We start from the raw sequence: 23235 nt of genomic DNA on the forward strand, positions 1-23235 counted from the left end.
AACATGGTTGTTGAGTGCCTAAAACTATGCCAGAGGTAACCCAACCATATGCTCTCATACAAAAGTGAAATCATACTATTCTGATCACAAGTAGTGCGCTTGGGGCGTTGTGGTTCAGTGGGCTAAGCTCCCATGCCATAACTCTGGAGACCCAGGTTCGAGTCCGACTGACCCTTCCCCATTACATTGTCCTATCAGTAAAGGCATGAAAAGCCTGAAAAATACATTTAAAAAATAAGTATAGAACCTACACCATTTACAGAAACAGAAGGCTTTATTATTTGGAATCTTTTTTTTCTGACACACATCATCCACTTGTTCAAAATGTATATGTTTGACACAACACATTCACAGGCAACATTGTAACCAGAGGGGCTGGCTGTGAAGAGGTAGGCTAGCACAGCATCACAAACGCTCAGTCTGAAAACACAACATGATAACACAAGCTTTGAAGGTCTCCCCCTCACGGCCCTACAGATGAGATTCGTAATGCCCATCCGAGTGTGATTTACCTTGCACCGTTAGTCTGTGTCTCCATTCACGTCAAGTCCTCTCAGTTCGCCTTGCTGTGGAACGACTGTCTGTGCCTATATTGCTGCCGGCATTTTTTACTACCGTTCAACACAGTCAATGTGTCTGGCCAGAAACGTGGGACCTAGTTGGTCTGTATGCAAATTTAAAAAGATTTCTTAAAAAATAAATTAAATAATTTATTTCTTTGAAAATAGTTTGCAAATATGTTACAAAGGTCATCTTGTCAACAACAACTATTTCTACTTTAAAGTCTAAAAAGATTAGACTGGTATATATCTAAATATGTCTTCATTATTAAAGGAGTGGGAAACACGTCTCATATAAACCACTTTTTTCCTGAGTTTATTTCATGTACTGTGTATGTTTATGTGTGTGTATTTAGTGTATGTTTGTATTGTGTATTAAAACACTTCACAAACTACTAAACAATAATGTATAAGTATAACAGTAAACAAGCTGAAAAGTTTTTAAAAAAGCAAAACAAGTAAAAATACTCAGTAAAACCTGTTAATCCCCATTCTCCAATTTCTCACTAAACAGAGTGAAGCTATGTCTAGACTCAGCCTTGGGAGAAAAAGGAGAGATGTTGGGGACAAACTCCTTCCTAGCTTCTTCTCAATTTCTTCCAAGTGGTTTTCTTTCTCTCTCCTGGTCCTTCTAGCTTTTCTGTGTGACGTCTGCGTTTCCTCGTATTAGGCGCTTGTTACCCCTCTTCCCTGCAGGGCCGCGTGGTTTGGCGAACGCCTGCTTGAAGGCGTGCTGTTTCGGATGCACCTCGTCATATAAGAACTCTTCAGTCAGCTCCTCACCAGAGTCAATCTCCATCTGAAGCAAAATCATGAGGGAAAGGTGATGGATAAAAGTACATTAATCCACAAAGTGAAAATATCAACATATCTATGTATGATTTTAATTATACTGCTTTGACTTTCTTACCAACAACGTATATGACCATTAAAGGGTACTGAAACAGGCTCATTGATTAATTACCACTGAACCTTCTTGGCTGCCTCTACGTGGTAGTCTCTCTCTAACTCCTCCATAACCCCATGGTAATGGTAATGGTTTGATTACACAGTCAATTGAGTCTCACTGAACCTCTTCTTTAACCCACTAATGTGGTGCAAACTCAAAGCAGACCCTCTTGACTACCTCTAGGTGGTAGTCTCTCTCCATCTCACCCATTACCCCATTCACACTACTGAGTTCGATATAACCTTGTTATCTTGAAAGAAATGGTAAATATCTGTTGAGAGTAGGGACTGTTTTGGGGTTTTGATGTGACAAGTCAAGGGTAACGTGAGCAATACCTCCATGTTGAAATTGGCAGGTCACCTCACCTTTAACCCATTAATATGAGGAACTGAGTTAACCGTACAGTATTGTCCATGGACATTAATATACAAAAACAAAATATTAACATATTGCACACACTATATAATCGTACATCTTAGATTCTCACTGAAGATCTCCTATAACCCATTTTAGCCTGATGACTCGTATGTTTGACATTTGGTGCCTGGAGCGACATACTGTATATGCTGCATTCAGGCCCTGGAGATTTTAGCTTTTTAAAAATAAAAATGTGGGTATGTTACAGCTGAATGAACACAGTCTAATGCTAGATGAGGGTCTTAGGGTTTAAAATGCAAGTTCTTTCAGGTTTTTATGTGCATCAGAGGCTGAGATATTTAGGTTTTTATAGGCTAAGGGCAACTCTCCCAACAAGGGCTTAGGCATTCAGCAGGTGTTTTTTGCAGGTGCTCTAGGCATCAATGGGTTGATCCCCTGGAATGAGGCGGTATGCTGACCTTCTTGGCCACCTCGAGGTGGTAGTCTCTGGCCACCTCGTCCAGGAGGCAGCTCTTGCAGCTGGAGTAGAGCATGCGCTCCTTCACGCTGCAGCTGTAGCCAGGCATGGAGTAGATGAACACTGCAAGCACACAACAGGAAAACAACAGGCCCAGGTCAGATAATCATTCAAGCGTTTTTTTTTTCCCCTCTGCATCAAGTGAGAAGTCCAAAGTCAACAGACAACTAAAGCATGTGTCTGTATGTAGTGACTGATCCAAGATCATATGATAATCAAAATGTGTGTGTATGTATCAAAAGTGGCACAATTTGGATTCAGAGGTGAAGAGAAATGCAGCCAGATGGCGTAAGTCCGGTTAACCATTCAGTATCACGTATTTAAAATGGCCAGGATATAGTTATTTTTAGTATTGCGCCACTCTTTTTTGGCTAAAGAGCCGTGCTGATTTACTGAATCAATGGATTTAGTGGACAGCTGAGCGAAATCGATTGATGGTGTCCAAGTGTATTTGTATTTGTACATTGTATACACAGGCAGTTCAATGTCCCCCACAAAAATAAAAACATAAAAGCGCAGCAGATGAAATAACAATAGAAGCATAAAAATAAAAGGGTAGCAAAAGCATTTATCCATTAAAAACCAACAGTTCTGAAAACTTGAACAGAATTGTCAACGCTGTTATAAAGGTAAATACACATAGATGCTGACGTTGATGTTAAAGTTATATGCCCACAGAAGCATTTCTCACTCTTAATGGGTATAAAGGTGCACTGTGTAATATTTTTAGTAATTAATTTCCAGAATTCACACTGTCTGTTCATAAGTGTTACCTTTTTAACAAACTCTAATTCTTCATTATGACTGGGACAATTGCATTTTACTTACATGAAAAGGGGATCTTCTCCATGGTCCGCTATTTTGAATGTCCAGAAATAAGCATTTTTAGCTGCAAAACTTACCTTCCGTTGGTCATACTAGTAAATATTGGTTTATTATTTATTAATATTCATTAAAAGTTCAAATTTGGCAATAGACAGCACAGTCTCAATGAGCAGCATAGTTGCAATACCTTCACTGGCCACAATCTTACACGGTGCACCTTTAATACAGAAAAATATAGTATAGGTTAAAGGACTGACCGACGGACTCTAGGTATTCTCCCTCGTGGTTGTGCTTGTAGAGGAAGAAGTGGTATCGCGGCGTGTCTGTGGGGACCCTCTGGGGAAGGTCCCGCGTTTCTGTGGGGTTCGTGTGGACAAGGTCAATCGTCTCCTTCTCTGTGTCCAACCTCTGCAAAAAAATAGAGAGGACACAATAATATGCATAATGTCCGTTCATTGTTGATGTCGGCATGATACACTGCGGTTTGCTGCTGAGTGTGGTGTTGTTGGCATGTGTTTTAGTTTGTAGTATGTGTCTGATGAAACACAATTTCATTACTCAACGGAGAATTATCAAGTAGGATACAAGTAGAGGTACTCTGACAGTGTATTTACTTCATTAGGTACAGTGGATTAACTGGTGTCTAAACTATATAAGATCATGTCATAGTGTTGTACTTGCATCAGTAAGAGTACCTCTACTTCATACCCCTCTGACCTCAACCAATTGTTACAGTACATATTACCTGTGCATGAATGCGCAGTGTGATAGGGGATTGGTGAGTGCGCAGACACGTGTGTGTTTCTCTGTGTGTGTGTGTGTGTTTGTGTGTGTGTGTGTGTGTGTGCGTTCGTGCGTGCAAACGTGTCTGTGTGTGTGTGTGTGTGTGTGCGCACATATGTGTGTGTGTGCGTGTGCGTGTGCATATGCACGTGTCTGTGTCTGCCTTTTTCAGTGTATGTGCGTGTGTATTTGTGCATATCTGTGTCTGTGCGATCTTTACCAGTTGTATGTAATTAATGCGTTTATCTGTAAGCTGCTGGAGGGCACGTTTGGCTGCGTCTTGCAGTGGGAAGGCCAGGCCTCCCACAGTCTGGGGTTTACACATGTCTGCACTCCTCTCCACGTTCACCTGACAACAAACACACAGTTACATGGAGATGACAACTTCTTCATCTTCTCTTTACAATCGATTAAAAAAATGAAAACAACATGTGCACACTCACTTGAACACACACTCACTTGAACACACACACACACACACACACACACACACACACACACACACACACACACACACACACACACACACACATTAGATGAGAATGTGTTAATTTGCACTGAACAGTCTGCTTAGGAACGCACACACAAAACACAATCACAACACACACACACGCAAACACGCACACACACAGCAGAAAGCATAAAGATGGAGGATAAGTGGGATATTATACATTCAGTAACTTACCTGCGCTACTCTGATCTGCAAAAGAAATATGAGGTGTAATTGGTTATTCTATTAGTATTGGTTTATAACCATTATGTTGTCTGCAAACGCTATGTTTCTGGTAACACTTAAGAATAGGGTTCACACGTTAGCCATTAATACATGCCTAATTAATGTCTGTGTAAAACTGACTATAATAAAGACCTTATTGGTAACTAGAAATGCACTCAGAGAGTGCAGACCTCAGCCAAAGAAGCTGTTTGATAGAACATTTGACTATGTTTCACCCTATTTTTTTTTCAAGTCTTTCGGCCTTTTTTTTTTGGAGTTTGAAACTGGATTGTCAAAAATCGTCCTATCCCGCAGTGGTGAAGAATCTTTTTTTTTAATCCTGGATCCGGATCACCATCAAAATGTAATCACTTGTTCTTTTTGTCATTTCCAACAACTCCACAAATTGTAATCAAAATCAGTGCCCATTTTTTTGTAATCCTGCTGACAGACAGACAGACAAACAGGCAGACAAACACAATTGAAAACATAACCTCCTTGACGAAGGTGACAAACAGGAAACATTTTGAATACTCGCCTGACAAATGATTGATTTTGCTTAATACATGGCATGACTTATAAGTCATGTACACAGGCAGTTAGCCATGTATTAATGGTTAAAATATGAACCCTATTCTTAACTCACTGGATGCCAGCCATTTTTAATCATACAACCCAACAGTGTCAGAGAATTTCAGCATTTTGGGTGTTTTTTCAACATCCACAGAAAATAGAATTCCATTCTATGTCAACAGCACACCATAAAAAAACTAACTTGACAGTCTTACAGGAACAGTCCACCGTGTTTCAGTAATAAAGTATGTTCATCTCTGACCTGTGATGAGTTCATCCCGACCTGGCGTAGTAACACATTCGGAGCACTTCGACCTCGGCGCATTGATATCTCCACTCCTAGTCCTCTCGCACGAAGGGAGAGGGGTAGGGGGAAAGGGCCCGGAGGAAAGGGCCCGGAGGAACTAGGAGTGAAGATATCAACGCGCTGAAGTCGAAGTGCTCCGAATGTGTTACTCTACACCTTTCATTACAGTGCCACTTCTTTATCTAAATATAAAATCAGTTTCATTTGGTGCAGCTACCTTTGTATCGGCTAACAAGTCATGCAAGGGTGTTAGGGAACACGTGGAACAATTTGGTCACTTCTAACTTAAAGCACCCAGTGCTCCCCGCCAAGGCAAAGCTGAGCCAAGCTAATGCTAACGAGTTGGTGCCACGCATGCTGCTAACTGGGGCTGCGTCCGAAAAACTAGACAGGTCGGGATGAACTCATCATAGGTCAGAGATGAATATACTTTATTATTGAAACATGGTGGACTGCTCCTTTAAGCCTCATTGGTACTGAATGTTAGGATGCAAAATGACACACGTCATTGGCCTCAAGTGAGTTAGGTGTTACCCGTGTTTATTCCTTGTGCGTGTAGGTGTCTCGCTAACCTCTGTGAGTCTGATCTGCTGGAGCTCCCTCTCTGCAGCCGTGAGGGGTGCAGGGGCGGAGCTTGATGACTCATGCCTCTGGTAACCTTGGAGACAGATGTCCTCCTGAAAAGAGTGCAGGGTCAAGGGTCATATTCTGTACTTCCAAGACTTTTGTGCTTTGAAAAAAACAGCCATGGTAATTATGGTTCTGTTCTGTATTCACCAGTGTTAAGGTTGTTCCGCCCTCCATCCATGACATGATGTCTGTCATGTTACATTGTATGTGCAGTACACAACCATATATGTACATTCCTATGCACATGGTTAAGGTTTTGACATCTTTATTAGCTTCTAAAACGTACATGGGAGTCGCTGCCCATAAATTAGGCACGTGTGGCACGCTTTAAAGTGTCCTCTGAGTATTACACTATTACTAACTAAGGCTCTACGCTATGGCAGGGTCCTGCAGCGCTCGATGGGGCATTATTGCTTGCTAATGCCACCTCATTAAATGTCATGCCTTACTTTAAACAGCACGTGCTCCAATGCAATACAAGATGGTTTTCTGAGCTGTGTTTTTCAGCCACATGTCTAAGCAAACTGCTTAGGAAGAATAAGGAAAGAAAGCAGCAATATTTTGAATCAGTAGACTTTGTGCATTGTCTTGGGTTAATATTTTTTATTCAAAATCCGCGTCAAGTCAATATCTATTTCCACTGCTGTAGTCTATATCTCCCTGCCAGAGAAAAGGCCCCCTACTCTATGTCACCAATGTACACATCTAGTCCAGGCTGGTATGGAAGAAGGAGCTGTGTGCAGGGCCGCCGCTAGACAGAAGCAGAGTACGCAGAGTGCTTCGGGCACCAACCACTTTGCCCCCACAATTGGGGCCTCTTAATTTGAGACTGACTACTAAAATATTACAATACAAAACATATATTTATTAGTTAGTAGATTATTATTATTATTTAATTATAAAGGGGGGGGGGGGGGTCCTGACCAGTTATGCTTAGGCCTCCAAAATCTTAGTAGCAGCCCTGGCTGTGTGGTATATGTATAGCATAGCAAGGCAGCCCACATTAAATTGTGTATTGGTCTTGAGTTCTCTTGAGTTGCTGCTCTTCCGTCCCTGCATGAAGGTAATTCTCATTCATAGTGAATTCTCTTCTGTATTGTTGTATTCACTGTGGTACGGCCTTCCTGGGTAGACCAAGGGCAGTCCCATATGTGCGGTCACTGGTTGTCATTTCAAACGGGCTCTACATAGTAGGATAGTACGCCCATCCCCATCAGAAAAACAAAGTTGTTTACCATAGCACTACATCAGTCTGCCATAGTCCTGTGGTCGTCATGCTAGGCCTCTTGTGATTGATTCAATCCGAAGATAATATTGAGCTTAAGTAGGTCATAGCGGTACAGTAGCCTGGAGAGCAATTCCACTTACTAAGGATACTAAGCTATCTGAGTTCAGATGCAAAACCCTTTACATTTTAAAATCCGGGAAGCACTTTCTCCAAGCAATCTCAACCAAAAAGCCACTGAAGTGTTATCAAGTACAAGACAAGCCTTTTTTTTTCTTTTTCTTTTTTTAACTTTTACTACATATAAAGAAATACAGCTTTTTTGTAAACTCATCACAAATGCACAGAGGGTTTTCCATCTGAACCCTTTATATACTGTATTGATGCAGTACAACCGGTGCATAGTAGATGTTGGCTTCTAGTTTCTACAGGATCTCGAAGGAATTGCGTCTATTTTTTCACGCAAATCAAACACTGAAATTGCGTCCAGATTACGACGAATTCCCTTTGACACACATGCGCAGAGGTCATGCAGCTGTCTGTGACAGGTTAGGTTTACGGATGGTTTTGGTCAGGGCACAAATTCCCAAGTCAGAGAGATTGCATTACTGACAAGTTAGGTTTAGGGATGGTTTTGGGAAGGCACAATTTGAAAACTCGGAATCATTGCATTACTGACAGGTTGAGTTTATGGATGGTTTTGGAAAGGGCACAGCTAGACCAATCAGAAGCCATCTAGTATGTGCTTTAGACAGCAGGGAAAGCGTCGGAATCTGGACGCAATTTCGGATGTTGGTTTTCGTGAGAAACTGAACACAATTCCTTCCTTAGGCTCTCTAATTACTTGGTACCTTCATGCTGCCAAACATCTCGTCCTTCACTTGTCCTCCACCAAACTCTTTCTTCACTGTGGCACGCGTGGCAGCGTAAAGCATCTTCAGTCTCACCTGGGAGGAGGGGAAAGTGAAAAAAAAGTGTTAGAGCCAGGGCTCTAAATTAACTATTTTCATCACCAGCCAAAATGGCAAGTAGATGCTATTTTACTGCCAAGCATACACTCACTAATAAGTCAAAGTGGCTAGTAAGTTGTTCTCTACCAGCCAAACTGAAAATTCACCAGCATTTGGCCGGTTGGCTGGTGTTAATTTAGAGCCCTGATTAGAGCAAACTATGTCCATGTGCGTGTCGGTGCGTTGTAGTTTGACATTTTCAGGAGCTCATTATCACTATTTGGTTTGTAAGTCAACAAGTGTATGTATGACTTTTCATAGATATTTGCTAGCACCAGGGAAGCCGACAGGTGGGGGTGCAAAAAGGTCCCTTGTCCAAGGCCCAGGGAGAGAGGAGGCCCAGAATTGGGTCCTCATTACATTCTACTGTATGTCTTGTGTGGGCGGCCTTTTTAGATTACCGGTACTTTGTTCTGGGCCGAGACCAAAGCTGTCAATGGCCCTGGCTGGCACGATAAATTTGTTAGTTTTGCATTTAATGAAGGAGAATCGAGCAGGTCCCATATTCATGCTCCATTTTGAAGTCATTCACCCAGTTGTACAGCACGATTCCGGATTCCTCATTTTTCCATACCATGACAAAATAAAGCCACTGCTGTAGCCTTTCTCTGTGGGTATCGTGTGACTTTTGGGCTATCTTTAGTATTCATCGGCACCATGTATTCAAAGTATTAAAGTATTCAAAGCAAAGTGTGTGCACTTGTTTGGTGTTGTGATTTACACTTTGGGAATTGGTGTGGTGTGTGTGTGTGTGTGTGTGTGCGTCCGTCCGTCCGTCCGTGCGTGCGTGCGTGCGTGCTTGCGTGCGTGCGTGCACATGTGTGAGTTTGCAGACACTCACTGGTGATTGATCAGGTGACCATGAGATGAAGAGCCACTCGTAGCCCTGTGCATTCTGGGAGTCCAGGCGGTAGAGGATGTAGCAGGGTTCCTCCTCGTCCAGCAGTGGCAACAGGAAGTTGTCATAGTCGCGATCCCAGCTCTGTGACGGTTCTCTGTACGCACCCAGCACCAGCTGCTCTGAAAGACACACACGCACACACATACGCACAACTCTCATTACACACCTCTTACTACTACTACTACTGCTGCTGCTGCTGCTGCTACTACTGATACTACTACTACTACTACCACCACTATTACTAGTAGTAGTAGTACTACTGCTACCACGGCAGCCGTCAAGGGGGCCAAATGGGTAGGTTCTCCCGGGCCCAGGCTGCATGTATTGCATGGGGGGCCCTTTCAGATGACCTTGTCCTGGGCCTGGTCAATGCTTTTAGCGGCCCTGACTGCTACTACCATTATACTGCCAGCTCTGTGACGGCACTCGGTAGGGCACCCGACATCATCTGCTCCTAAACACAAACACACCTCTCGTTACTACATCTACTGCTACTACTACTATTGCCAGTGGCAGAACAATTGCACAAAGGGACCCAGCGCAAAACACTGATAGCCCCCCCTACTACTACTACTACTACTACTACTGCTGCTGATGCTGCTTTTCTATTACTACTACTACTACTACTACTACTACACTACTATACTCCCAGCTTTGTGGTGTCTCATTATACACACTCGGCACCAGCTGCACTGAAACACACATACACACACCTCATTACAATACACACCTACTACACCACTACTACTCCACTACTATACTCCCAGCTCTGTGACAGCTCACTAGGCACTCAGGACCAACAGCTCTGAAAAACGCACGCACGCACGCATGCATGCACGCACGCACACACACACACTCTTCTAATCACATACCAGAGCTGCTGCCACTCTATAACACTAATAATCATTTTGCATCTCTCTCTCTATACACATCTCTCTCATCACAAGCCGATGTTCAGGGCAATGCCATGCAACATCCCATAATAGCCGTATGTACTCTACACACAACAGGCTACAGTGCAGTACATGCTTCATACTGCGCCTCAAGACGTTTTCTTTCTCATTCATTATAAAGATTGAATGTGAATCCCGAAGCTGCACACCAGCTTCCACATACAAACGCAACACAAACGAAACCACACATTCAACCACATTCCACATTCAACCACATTCCTGTACCAGATTTGATGTCCTCTTTAGATTCAGTAGAGTCACATACAGAATTGTGCATCGTGCCAACATCCAGTAGACTTAAAATGTTTGCTCCGATTCTTCTTTTAATTTTTGGGGTCTTTTTCCCCCCAAGTTTCCTCTTTTTGATTTTAACACCTTCACAAGTGTTTACAAGTATAGGATCCACCTGATCATGTGCTCTTGCTGTGTACCCATTTGTCTGCGTGTCACCGTGTCCGTTGCTTTTTCAAGCAAAACATTTCTATGAAGTGAATTGCAACACAGAGGTTGAAATCATGCCATATCATAGCATAGTACCCTGACAAAAACAGCCAGCCTGTGCCATTGCAACAGACTTAGCTTCATACTTAACACACCATATGAAAAGAAAACTCTGACCTCATGCTCCACACTCCTACCCGGTACCACAGCCCCATATAAAACACGCAGACTAAAAATAACCTCGTACACCCAGTACAATCACACCATCACCCGTGTCACCCACGCCGACCCTCCGCCTCATACCAGTTACTGAATGGCACACAATGTAAACATTCATGTGATACTCCAGGCCCCTCAACAGTCCATAAACATACCCCATCATAACAGTTCATACACACCCACCTATCATGTCTTATTTGAAATATTTTGACACCGAATCAGACAAACACGGGCATAAAAACCTTTACAAGACCAACCTGTCTTCAAGTAGTACCACACCTGAACAACCTTCAGATCTACTTGAAAAGCAGTCTGGCCTTGACCGAAAGAATAGGCTGAAATATCAATCACACTTGCTTTGGATTGACCACCTACAATGTGGTAAATGTATACCAATACACCATTGCATACTACTAGTTGCAATGACAATTGCACTTCTGTACGTTTCTTTATTTGCTCAACACGTATGCAAACGTGCTATCTATTTGACATGGCAAACTGAAAGTAACGGTATCTCTTGCCATATCTTTCTGAAGAAAATTTTTCCAATTTCTTTTCATTTTTTCCATGCCAGTCTTGTTAAGACCTACATTTACAGGAAAAAAGATAAATGGGCATTTTCATCATCTTTAAACACAACACAGACATTCATATAATTGCATTTGAGTGTCTTGTCCATATCCTATCATAATGAAACCCTTCTTTGTTTGTATCAGTTCAAGGATCAGCATGTGGCTTTGTAAGAATATCTGTCTAAATCTGATGACAATCTCTTTGGTGTTAAACCTGACCCAAGAACCCTTACAACCTCCCAGGGGTTTGGTCTACTACACAAGGGCTGGCGCGTGTTGTCCAGATAGAAATTGCATCATGTTTTGTCATGTGACACGAGTCACTACCCCTCATCCCCCCCCCCACCTCACATTTCACAAAGAACACAAAAGGCCGCTCCAATTTCCTATCTCTGTAACATGCCTGGTCATGCCACCGATATACAGATCACTTTACTTGTCTCATACACAGATCATATCACACTCAGACCGATTGCTGAACCACAGTGCACACGTCATGCAAAGAGAAACGCTCTTGTTTTTGCTTCTCGTCTTTCACCCCGGATGCGTAGATCAATTCATCATGTGCAGCTTTGCGTCTTAAAACTCATCTTCTCTCTGTCTCTCTCTGTCTGTCTCTCTCTGTCTGTATCTGTGTCTGTGTCTCTCTCTCTCGCTCTCTCTCTCTCTCTCTCTCTCTCTCTCTCTCCCTATGCATCTCCCTGTGACTGTCAACATGGGGTTTTAAATGACATCTCCCTTCTTTCCCACCTGTCAATTAACTATTCATAAGTGTTCATTCATCTCTCCTTCAGCCATAGCCTCCGATGGCCATTCAGTCTTTACATCCTTACATCACTGGTCCTCCGCATGCCTCCCTGCTTTCTTCCCTCGTTCTTTGATTCTTTGTCGCATTTGACGCATGTGATGTACTGTCTCCCCCTCGTTAAAAGTGGGTCATCATTTTTTTACCCTCTTTACAATATACTGTAGTGTAGAGCGTGAAAATTTTTTTTAATGTTGCTCTAAATTGCCCTGTTTTTCAGTCATAAACACATTACTCAAAGAGGGAGTTAAAGCAGTATGAACTGATCTTTCCACATTGCCATAACTTCATTTTTTGCAGATATTTAAAAATTGATTCCATGCAGCACCATCAAAGTATATGCTACCTTTGTCCAGGCCTTGACATAAACTTTTTCACTCACTGGCCACTGTGGCTAGTGGATTCCTGTCACTAGCCATTCAGCTTATTCTACCAGCCACAAATTTGATATTGTGTTTTTTTTCTTTATCATGAGGCTGTACATCTGATCTCAGAAGATGAGGCGCTAAAGCGAGAAGATTAATGCTCAGCTTTCTACATGGAAATAAATACAGAGCCTTTTCTCAAATACAAACAATTGACACAAGAGTGGGAAACAATATAGGCTACTTGGATATGTCACACCATTAGGATAAACTACCTGCCAAATTGGCTAGTGACACTGAAATTATTACCAGCCACAGCCAAGTATTACCAACAATTGGCCAGTTGGCAGGTGCCAGTGTCAAACCCTGCCTTTGTCAGATCACTGGTGCGGCACTGAATGCCCCCTGAGTCATGACTCTAAAGAGAGACAGCACTGCGTATCACGTACTCAATCGCTTAAAGCTGTCACTCTGAAAATGCTTCTGACAAATTGCATTATCAATTGTTCCCATTCGTCTCATAGCAACATTCCCTTCCATTCTCTGCATCGTATATCTCAAAAGGACACCAGCTGCTCCGCGTTGAGCACGTGTCGACGGGCCACGGGACAAGCCAATGGAAGTCTTCCTGTGAGTCCATTTATAAAGCAACCGATAACCCTGCTTGACCTGCCCAAAGAGCAGGAGAGAAGCTACTGGCTCTCAATAAAATCCACCAGGCACATACAGTAGCAAGTAACTATGCAGTTTTGTCTTTGTGGCTTACACACATTTGTGCTATTATTGTAAACTGTGTAAGTGGTAATTGTCTACTTATGCCATGTATGTTTGTGGAATTTAACAAAAAAAAACTTTGTACACTTCCACCATTCCTCCTATTCAAGTATATTCATTGAGAGCCAAGAGCTATGTTGTATCTTTGCTACACCTTTTCCTCACAAAAAACTACAAACTCCTTTCAAATGAAAAGCTCTACGCCTGGATCTCAACAATTGATTTCCCAGACAATTCCTGGCTTAAAAGATCAGCTAATTGACTCAAATACTGAGGGCACATCTGCCCTACAAAGGCAAAGTGCAGCAACTATGCCAACACTGAAACTGAGAAAATGACCTTCAAAGTGTTGGTATTAGATTGGATATTGATTCTGTTACTGTAAGTTTGGCAGAGCAATATCTCTAAAAAGGGACACAAACGGACCACAAGGCTTGGTCACAAAATAGAGGAGGTGTTTCAGGCTAAACTCAATTTTGACAACATTTGTAGGTACCACACTTTGCCTTTGTGGAACTGACATGCACACAGGTGTTCAACTAAGGAAAGGAGGTCACTTGCGCTCTAGCTTTCTTGGTGCTCACAGTCTGGGACTGTATTCAGTTTGGAGTAAGCTGGTCCACTTCAAAGGAGACTGGGCCAAAGACGACTGGAGCACTCAGGATAGCACCACGATAAAAACAGAAAAACGTATCCTGAGTGCTCCAGTCGTCTTTGGCCCAGTCTCCTTTGAAGTGGACCAGCTTACTCCAAACTGCACACAGGTGTATTCAAGTGCCCTTTATTTCCTTTACCTGCCAAGAGACAGCAGATGAGAATGAGCTTCCAGCCCTAATCTGGACCCTGTTTCTCGAAAGCATCGTTGCTAACCAGTTAGCACCTTAGTAAGTGGCCAATGGGAAATTGCATGGCAACCAAATAAGTTGATAAGTTAGTTAGCAACAACACTTTCGAGAAACACACTCCTGGTGGAAGTTAACTTTTCTCTCTTTGCAACAAATTAACCTGTTCCCTGTTTCCAAAACACATGGTCCTTGTTTCCAAGAAACATGCACAAGCTCAGGCGTTTCGATGTCCTTGGTTGGTTGTTTGGTTGGTGTCGGTCGGGCCGGGCCTGGGGGGGGTTTCCTCCTGACCATCTCTTGCTCCTGCTGCAGCTGCTATTCTCAGCTTCCACACATTCCAGCTATCAGCACAGACACATACTTTCCACTGGCTATTCTCACACTCTCGCACACAAACGTCCAGCTTCACCACACACATGCACGCACACAGACACACACACGCACGCACACAGACACACACACGCACACACATGCACACGCGCACACACGCACACACACACACACACACATATCAACACAAGTATTCATACAACTTCCCCATGCCTTGTCAACATAAACCTCAAACAATCCCAGACAACTGGTAAGATCCACCTTTCCCTTTTTAAACGTGTGTGTGTGTGTGTGCGCGTGCGTGCGTGCGTGCGTGCGTGCGTTGGGGATGAGAGCTGTTGTTGACACTCAGACCTGTAAGCTCATTGCTTGCAGAACATTGTGATATTAACTAAACATATTTTAGTCTAGGCATAGATGTGTATATGAGTGTAGGTACATTTCCTTTGACTGGTTGGTCAATCAGACAGCCTGAAAGTAAATGACAGGAAATTGAGCCAGTCGCATTCAGCACTACGCCGTGTTGGATCCGCCCCGCACGCACTGCGTCCTCTCCATGTCTAAAAAAACAACATCAGCGAGACGGCAGGCAGGCAGGCCGGGACGGATGTGTCTGAGCCACACGGCTGTGGCGACAACCCGCTAGCTGGACCAGGACAGGAGGAGTCTCACCCAAAGCAGTCTAGTCTAGCCTGCATAACTTTGGCGCGACCCAAAACAGCCCATCCATTTCCGTGACACCAGTCAAAACTGCCCAGAAACACCCTGTCTGTCTGTCTGCTGCAGACACCTCAAAAACACCCGGCAGACGGCCCTGCTATGTCTTTGAAGTGATACATATCACGAGTGGGGTTTGGACCCCAAAAGGGGACATGAGGGAACACATACTGTTTTATAACAGAGAGCCGATGAGGGAGCCGGATATCAGCACCAAAGGTCAAGGTGTTTATCCAGGCCGTGGAGTCCCCAAAGGTTCACTTAGTTCGTCAACAGGCAGAAAAGCCGGCAAGGGAGGTGCAAACAGGTTAGTTGTCATGCTCCTCAGAGAGGGGGGGGGGGGGGGGGGGGGTGGCAGAATTGGGTCCCCATTACATTGCATGTATTGGGTCCTTTCAGGGACTTTTCGGATGATTTTGTCCTGGGCACGGCCAATGCTGTCAGTGGCCCTGCATGGGCTCAGGGAGAGAGGGGATGCAAATTGGGTCCTTATTATCACTGTATGTACAGTATTGGGTAGTGGGGGCCCTTTCAGATTACTTTGTAATGGGCCCAGCTAAAGCTGTCAGTGGCTCTGCAACAGGGCCCATTGAGGGCACACTATAGTTGTCCGACTGGGTTAAGATCAGACTGGTTGCATCACCTGCTAGAGCAATTCCCGTAAATTTCCACATTAAAACATTTGGTGTTGCAGTGGGGCAGATCAACTAGTCGAGGACATCTTGGCGTGCGCGGACACTAAAATTTGATCTATGTCCATTAAGCAACTCCTTCAGCCACTGAAGCAATCATTGCCTAACCAAAACATCACCATGTGCTTCCCAAATCAACAAAGCAGTCAATCATTGCTTAACCAAAACATTATCATTTACACAGTACCTCACATATCAACAAGGGAGTCACTACAGTATGTATTGGGCTGGGGTGCCTTTCAGAGGACTTTGGCCTATAGGCCTGTCCGAAGCTGTCAGCGGCCCCTGACCACAGCTACCATATTTTTCCAACTAACTGATGCAAATGTGCCATGCATCTGATAGATGAAGAGAAAGGATGAGTAGTGGAGTCCCAAGCCAGAAAGCATGCACGCATAGTACCAACTGAAGCTAGGATTGACTCCTCTGCATAACCAATGGGTTGTCTTATGCTTAAAGGGACACTGTGCAGGAAATGGTCAAAAAAGGTACTGCAACTATGCTGCTCATTGAAACTGTGTCGCCTATTGCCAAATTTGACCTTTTCATGATAGTTTACTAAGTAATAAACTAATATTTTAGTATGGTCCAAGTACAGTCATTTTTGCAGCTAAAAATGGCTATTTCTGGACATTCAAAATGGCGGACCATGGAGAAGATCCCCCTTTTCATGTATGAAAAATGCAATTTTTCCAGTCATAATGAATACTTAGAATTTGATGCTGGTGGTAAGTATTCATGAAAAAGGTAACATTAGTGAATGGGCAGCATGAATTCTGGAAATAAACAACTAAAAATCTCACACAGTGTCCCTTTAAGAACGACTAAGTGTTGATCTGGAAAGAAATAAGAACGGGTACATTTTTCTCCAATCTGATACTGACAGTGTAGCATTTTTTAATTTGTTCCTTTTGTACTGGAGAACTGGTGCAGAGCTTTGTGGTATTGAGCACACCACACAACAATTTTAGGACATGATATCACTAATAATTAGTGCATTTAGAACCCTGTTTGATACCTCTAGTTCAAGTGTCGTTGTACTACCTTGACTCCAAAGGAGAGTGCTTTGGACATAGTTCAAAAGTCAGTCAAGCCCTAAAAGGAATAACCAGATGCACCCCTTCAACCTGGAGTGAAGACTCTGGAGCCCTTGCTATTCTTTCCTTTTGCCATTCAAGTATGTGTTGTTGATAGCACTTTCTCACGTGTATTTTGACAGCATGGTAAACTCATGCCTTTGATTAGACACAAGCCTGCCAGTCTTGTGGTTGTGGTTGCTTGTCTCATTCAGACAATATGATTTGAATCCCACAATGACTGAATAAACAGAATAAAAGAATCTATTCCCTATATCAGTGGTCCCCAAATGGCGGCCCGCAGGCCAGATCCGGCGCGGGCACAGAAAGCATTTGGCCCGCCGGCCAGGGGTCCGTTTCTCGATTCTTGTCGTTGCTAAACGTCTTAAGACCGTCTTAAGACTGTCTTACCATTCCCTTGGATTTAGTGGTGAGCGTCGCTGTCGAGAGAGAGTTGAGTCGCTCTTACGAAGGACTTTGCTAACGACGATAGCAAAGACGCTTTCGAGAAACGGACCCCAGATCCGGCCCGGGCATAGTAAACATTTGGCCCACCATGAGGTTGGAACAAATGAAAACATATAAGCCTACATACGTGTTTGTGTGCTATCTGTGGCCATATGGGCGCACAATTTGTTTGACCCTCAGCCTCATTTGCGCTACATAATTTGGCCCTTTTTGGCAAATAATTGGAGACCACTGCCCTACATTGTCTTTTGTCTTCGTATTTCAAAGACGCACCAAAATGGAAGAGTGCAGTGTTTGGAAAAGACCTTATTGCCTGTCTCACTCAGCCATGGACACAGCAACCTTGATGACCTGACTGACAGACTTCGGCCCGGTTGACTGTTTCCCTCTCATCTACATACAGAGAAGTGAGGTCATGACAACTGATAGGGCCCTGTACCCACACACACACACACACACACACACACACACACACACACACACACACACACACACACACACACACACACACACACACACACACACACACTAAAAGCGGCACATCTCATTGACATGATTTCATATCACTATGAACTAAAGTTAAAATCTGCTAATAATAAGAACTCGTAATTCTGTCGTGCCTATCACCATGGTTGGAAAATAAGTCATCATTCACCGTTCCTCTGGAAACAAGAAACAACTTGTCAGCTGTTTCACAACTTTGCCCTTGGTTGGGTAATGTGTTTTGATTGCTGCTAGGGGACCACTTAGGGTCAGGGTCAGGGTCACTCATCAATGCCAAATTCAACAGATTTCAGGGCTTGACTGGTAATACGGTGGGACAGTCCCCAAGCAAAACACAAACAAACAAACAGGATCTGTTTGCCTTAACAGATACTGTGTGTCTGTTTGTATTTTTGCTTGGGGACTGTCCCACAGTTTAGATGGGGTGGCTCATTGGTCCTTCTTCAATACAGACAGTGGATTTGGTCAAGCAGGCTATACGGAGTATGACAATGACGTGTGTGTGTGTGTGTGTGTGTGTGTGTGTGTGTGTGTGTGTGTGTGTGTGTGAGGGGCATTTTTTTTAAAGCTAGGATTTTTTTTGGTCCCAGTCAACCTCTGACAGATGTGACCGAGATACAGTACAGGTTCAGCAGCATGCTTGCTCCCCCTCAACCAACAGTCAGCACTACCCCACCACCAACAACAACCTGACTCAGGCAAACAAACAAAGACATCACCCGGAGTCATGGTTGCATAGGGTCAGTGAAAGAGAATGATAACCATTCTCTAAGCATTTTGTGTGTTTTGTGGAGATGTGAGGAAGATGATCTTTTTCTTCATGGTGAGAAAAACCCAAGAAATGATACATAGTTCCATATGTTTATAATGAAAATAACCAACGAAAAAGGTAAATTGGTTCGCTGATATTTTTTCAGTGTAAAGAACAAAAAACAGCTAGTTGGTTCTTTAAAAATACCCAAACTAACTGGGTATGCAAATACCCACAATACACATTACTCCTTTTTCATTGGATTAATTTCTTAACTTTTTGTGCCCGTTGGCTCGCAACATTTCTGAAAAATCCTGTCTAATCACTCAGCGCTGCCATTCTCCTAAAAATCTGACAGTAAAAAAGTCCCACAAGTCACTGTTACCTTTTGTACACCTGCTGTTTTCACCGGCTAATTGACCTCTGGTCTGCTTCCATGAAGCACCACCTCACCTACTGTACCTCCACTTCTGCATCTCAACCAAGCTTAATACCACCAACACCAACACCAACACCACCAGCCCACATCAACAGTAGACAAGACATTACTTTTCACTAAGATGACACCAAAGTGACTTAAAGTTATTACTAGTTATTGGTTACCCTCCCCGCAGCAATGTGTTTTGCTCAAGGATACTGGGATGGGATGGGATGGGATGGCATTTGAACCCCATGCAACCCCATAAGAGAACTCCCTAAACAATAGGCCACGACTGCTTAGACACAATGGCTATATATACTATATATCAATTTTCCAATTAACTCACGGTTGTGCAATTTTAATCTTCTGAAGAAAAATCAGATAACATCAAGTTAAAGTCATTAACCCAGTTCCAATTGCCTCGATGCAAATAAAAGAACATACAGTATGAAAATGACATCTACAGTAAATGGCTTTCATTGTGTCTTAGAGAAGAGTTCTTCATATGTGTATGACATGACAGTAAGCCACACTCCGAGGTAAGCACCCACTCCTACCAGTGCGGTAGGTAAGTCCACTCACCGTTGCGGATCAGCACCTGGATGACCCTGATGGACGGTCCACTCCGCGCCCGGACCAGGATCTCCCGCAGCTCATCCGTCACCACCAGAACCAAGAACATGTCTCCAGCCCGAGTGGCCCCAAGTGGCTCACTGTGCACTGCCTACCACCGGTCAGTCAGTCAGGCGAGCGAGGCGAGGCGAGGGCTCTCCCTGGGAGAGAGAGCAGCTGGAAGGAGGGAGACACTGGGCTGCTGTGCCCGGCTAGGAGAGGCAACGTCAGGCAGGAAGAAGTAGCCAAGAGAGGGTCCTGGAGATGGAAGTAACGGAGGGGGGGAAGTATAAGAAAACTCTAAAGGCTGTCGAGTAAACTCTGTCGGGGCAGAGCTGAAAGCCGGCAGTTCAGATAGTGAGCAGTGATGAAAGTGTGGGCGATATCTCTGTGAGACAGCATGTGAGTAAAGTGACTGAGCAAGGGAGCAGTGAGAGAGAGAGAGAGAGAGAGAGAGAGAGAGAGAGAGAGAGAGAGAGAGAGAGAGAGAGAGAGAGAGAGAGAGTTAGAGAGGGTGAGGGGGGGTCTTGTAACTAGGACAGGATCATGTGTGTATGCTGCAGGAACTTGATCCCCCCTGCCCCAAATTTAGCTGCCACTGACTGCTGTCTGGCTTCGGGTATCGCCCAGCAACCCCCCACCCCCCGCGGACGCTACGCCAAGTCAGAAGGCCATTTGCTGCATGTGTCACCTGGAACAAAATGAACTAAAACAACAGAAATAGGAGTTTGTTATAACAATGACACCTGTATGGTCTCACATAATATGTATACATGTGTGAGGAGAACAAGCTGTTCCTATTATAAATCATATAATCACCAACTGATACAAGTCCAATCATGTTCAAAACCATGTGATCCTAACAAACACAGGCACACTATCAAACATTTATGCTACTATGTCACTGTCCGAAATACTATTGTTAGCCACAGTGACCACCATATCCAGACCTGGCAGAAGTGTAGACTTGGCACAGTGTAAAATGTCTTGTTGAGTTAATGTTTAACGTAATGTTAGGCTTTTCCTTATTCTTAAGGATATTCCTTATTCTAAAATTAAGCATATCCCAAAACCACAACTATTTTATGTTATATATGCATTTCTTATTGTATTGAGGGGGCATGTTGCATAGTAACCCCTGCTAAATCCAACTGTCAGTTGGCCACTATACTTCCACAAGCACGTCCACAAGGACGTCCTGTCAGCTATTTACAAAAATGTGCCAACAGTTTTCAGAAATGTATAGGGATCAATGCAACTATGTACTTGGTACCCAACATCCCAATGATCATTTCCCCATGAAGAAATATGGCAGGTTGTCATGTTCCAATAAATAAAACAAAACACTCCAACATTAAATCTCTCCTAAAAAGAATGGGGACAATTAAACTATAGCTATGCATGCCAGAGTGTTAAGAGCAGGGCTTGTAATACTTCAAAAAGGGTATCCAATAACTCCCTGCAGGCCAGTCCACAGGCCAGCTAGGTAGTGCAAACAGGTGTGTATCTGTGTGCAGGGCTGCTAATGGCTTTAGCCGGGCCCAGGACAAAGTCATCTGAACCCCCCGCCAAAACCTAATACATACAATGACATAAGGACCCAATCCACTCCCCCCTCCCCACCAACCTGGGTCCGGGACAACTGACCCCTTTGCCTCCCCCTTTCGTTACACCTGTCTGTGTGACATCACCATGGGACTCTCTGGGTGCTGTGATTGCCCACAAGCACGCGTGTGATGGATGCCGAGGTAAAGACACGCCGCAGAGTGAGTGCATGATGACTTAGCAGCTTGACTCATGACCCCTGGCTGTGCACGACAACCAAATCTGCCAATCTAACCACGGCCTATCAAATAATGTCAGATAGTATGGATTATCAGTGGCAGAACAATTGCACATAGGGCCCTAGGGCAAGACACTTATAGGGCCCTCCATACGGCCTGACCTGATCACAATAGAGCCCCCACAACACAGGGGGGCCCTGGGCCCAGGGGCAAATGCCCTCCCTATATCTTCGCTCCTGGTTATAATACACACTGGACAAAACATTGTTCAGTAAATGGGTGTCAACCCCATGGTCCAGGAGATTTAGATAATGTGAAGGGTTTTCTATAAACTCCATAGTGGATGTCTGGACTGTCCAAAGCACCTGTTCCATTTAGACGAGGCCAAATTGACCTCTCAGGTGAGTTCTTACTCAATCTGAGCAGTCGGGCCCCAACTGTTCAGAACACTGTAGCCTACATGGTATACATCCTGGTACTGTGTGATTTGAATAATGCATGCCGTGCCGACTAGATTGAATTCTCTGTATGGGGAGGATGAATAATGAAAGGGGGAGAAGAGCCAGGACACACAAGCGACATATAATCCCCGCTCGCCCGGCCATGTGCCCATGCACCGCACCACACAACACTTCCACCGCCAGGACTGGAGCAGGTTTAAGGTGATGAAGTGTCTGTGGCTCGGAGTTCAGGAAGAGTCAGACTGGCTAATGTAGATGCATGCCACAGGTCGGTGTCACAGGGGCAAGCGGCGTCTGCTTGTAAGGCAGTTTACTCCTGCTCACAGTATATAGCCACCATCAGGCCGTATGGGTTCCACCGACTTCTCTGCACAATGTTCACTCTGTATATTTTGTCAATTTAGATCATTATATTTATCTATTTGATATATGTAGTGCCACCTGGAACTTTCCCCTTCATAATAAAGGTTATATCCATCTATCTTATCGCATACTTTGGCAGTTGAGTAACTTCTTAATAGTCCTGTGATGTACTGTAGTTTTGTATCAGTATAGCAATGCATTACAGTAGCATTACTGCAGTTAATGGAGATGTGAAGAAATTGCTGCATATTAAGACATAATGCAATATTTCGGACAAGAATATTAAACTGCTGCAGAAAAAAGCAGAGGTTTTCTTGCTATGTACACGGCTGTGTTTTATCATAAGGGGTACCATCACACTTAAAAATAACTCTGCAGATGTCAAATCACTTTCTACTTAATTTTGTTTTCTTAAAATGACAAGTCATTCAAAAGTCCCCCCACTGCACTAGATATACTGTAGTGTCTATTTCTTTTTATTTTATCCATAGTGAGGTCATTACGAGTTCCCAAAAGAACATGGTGAAGTCAGAGACTGAGCGGGGAGTCTGCCAGTCTGAGCAGAAGGCTCAATATAACCAAGAGATAGTTCATGGAGCATGAAGTGAATTTAGGTCTTACTACTACGCATGTTTTTCTCTTGAGTGGTACATCGTTTCCTCATACATGACATGCAGGGCTACGGATGTGGAAGGACCCGCCACTGAAT

The 23235-nt window shown here is 43.8% G+C and overlaps 1 protein-coding gene across 2 annotated transcripts; it reads right to left on the reverse strand.

Moving 5' to 3' along the window:
* Nucleotides 1-255: 255 nt before the first annotated feature.
* Nucleotides 256-20324, reverse strand: LOC134462436 (twinfilin-2). Of its 2 annotated transcripts, XM_063215463.1 has the most exons (9): nt 19889-20324; nt 9314-9492; nt 8314-8409; nt 6180-6284; nt 4698-4712; nt 4233-4361; nt 3487-3637; nt 2346-2467; nt 256-1359 (listed from the first exon to the last, which is right to left on the reverse strand). In XM_063215463.1, exons 1-9 carry the CDS (start codon nt 19986-19988, stop codon nt 1192-1194), a joined length of 1065 nt encoding a protein of 354 aa, XP_063071533.1. In that variant the 5' UTR covers nt 19989-20324; the 3' UTR covers nt 256-1191. The 2 variants fall into 2 exon arrangements, with proteins under 2 accessions (XP_063071533.1, XP_063071534.1); XM_063215464.1 differs by lacking the exon at nt 4698-4712.
* Nucleotides 20325-23235: the final 2911 nt, after the last annotated feature.

The sequence above is a fragment of the Engraulis encrasicolus genome, chromosome 14 (assembly GCF_034702125.1).
Source record: "Engraulis encrasicolus isolate BLACKSEA-1 chromosome 14, IST_EnEncr_1.0, whole genome shotgun sequence".
NCBI lineage: Eukaryota > Metazoa > Chordata > Actinopteri > Clupeiformes > Engraulidae > Engraulis > Engraulis encrasicolus.

Coding starts and splice junctions, on each gene's coding strand:
- LOC134462436 (XM_063215463.1), bottom strand. CDS start 19,988: ATGTTCTTGGTTCTGGTGGTGACGGATGAGCTGCGGGAGATCCTGGTC. Junction 3,638..4,232: donor GCATTAATTACATACAACTG/GTAAAGATCGCA, acceptor ATTTTTTTGCAG/AGGTTGGACACAGAGAAGGA. Junction 2,468..3,486: donor AGAATACCTAGAGTCCGTCG/GTCAGTCCTTTA, acceptor GTGTGCTTGCAG/TGTTCATCTACTCCATGCCT.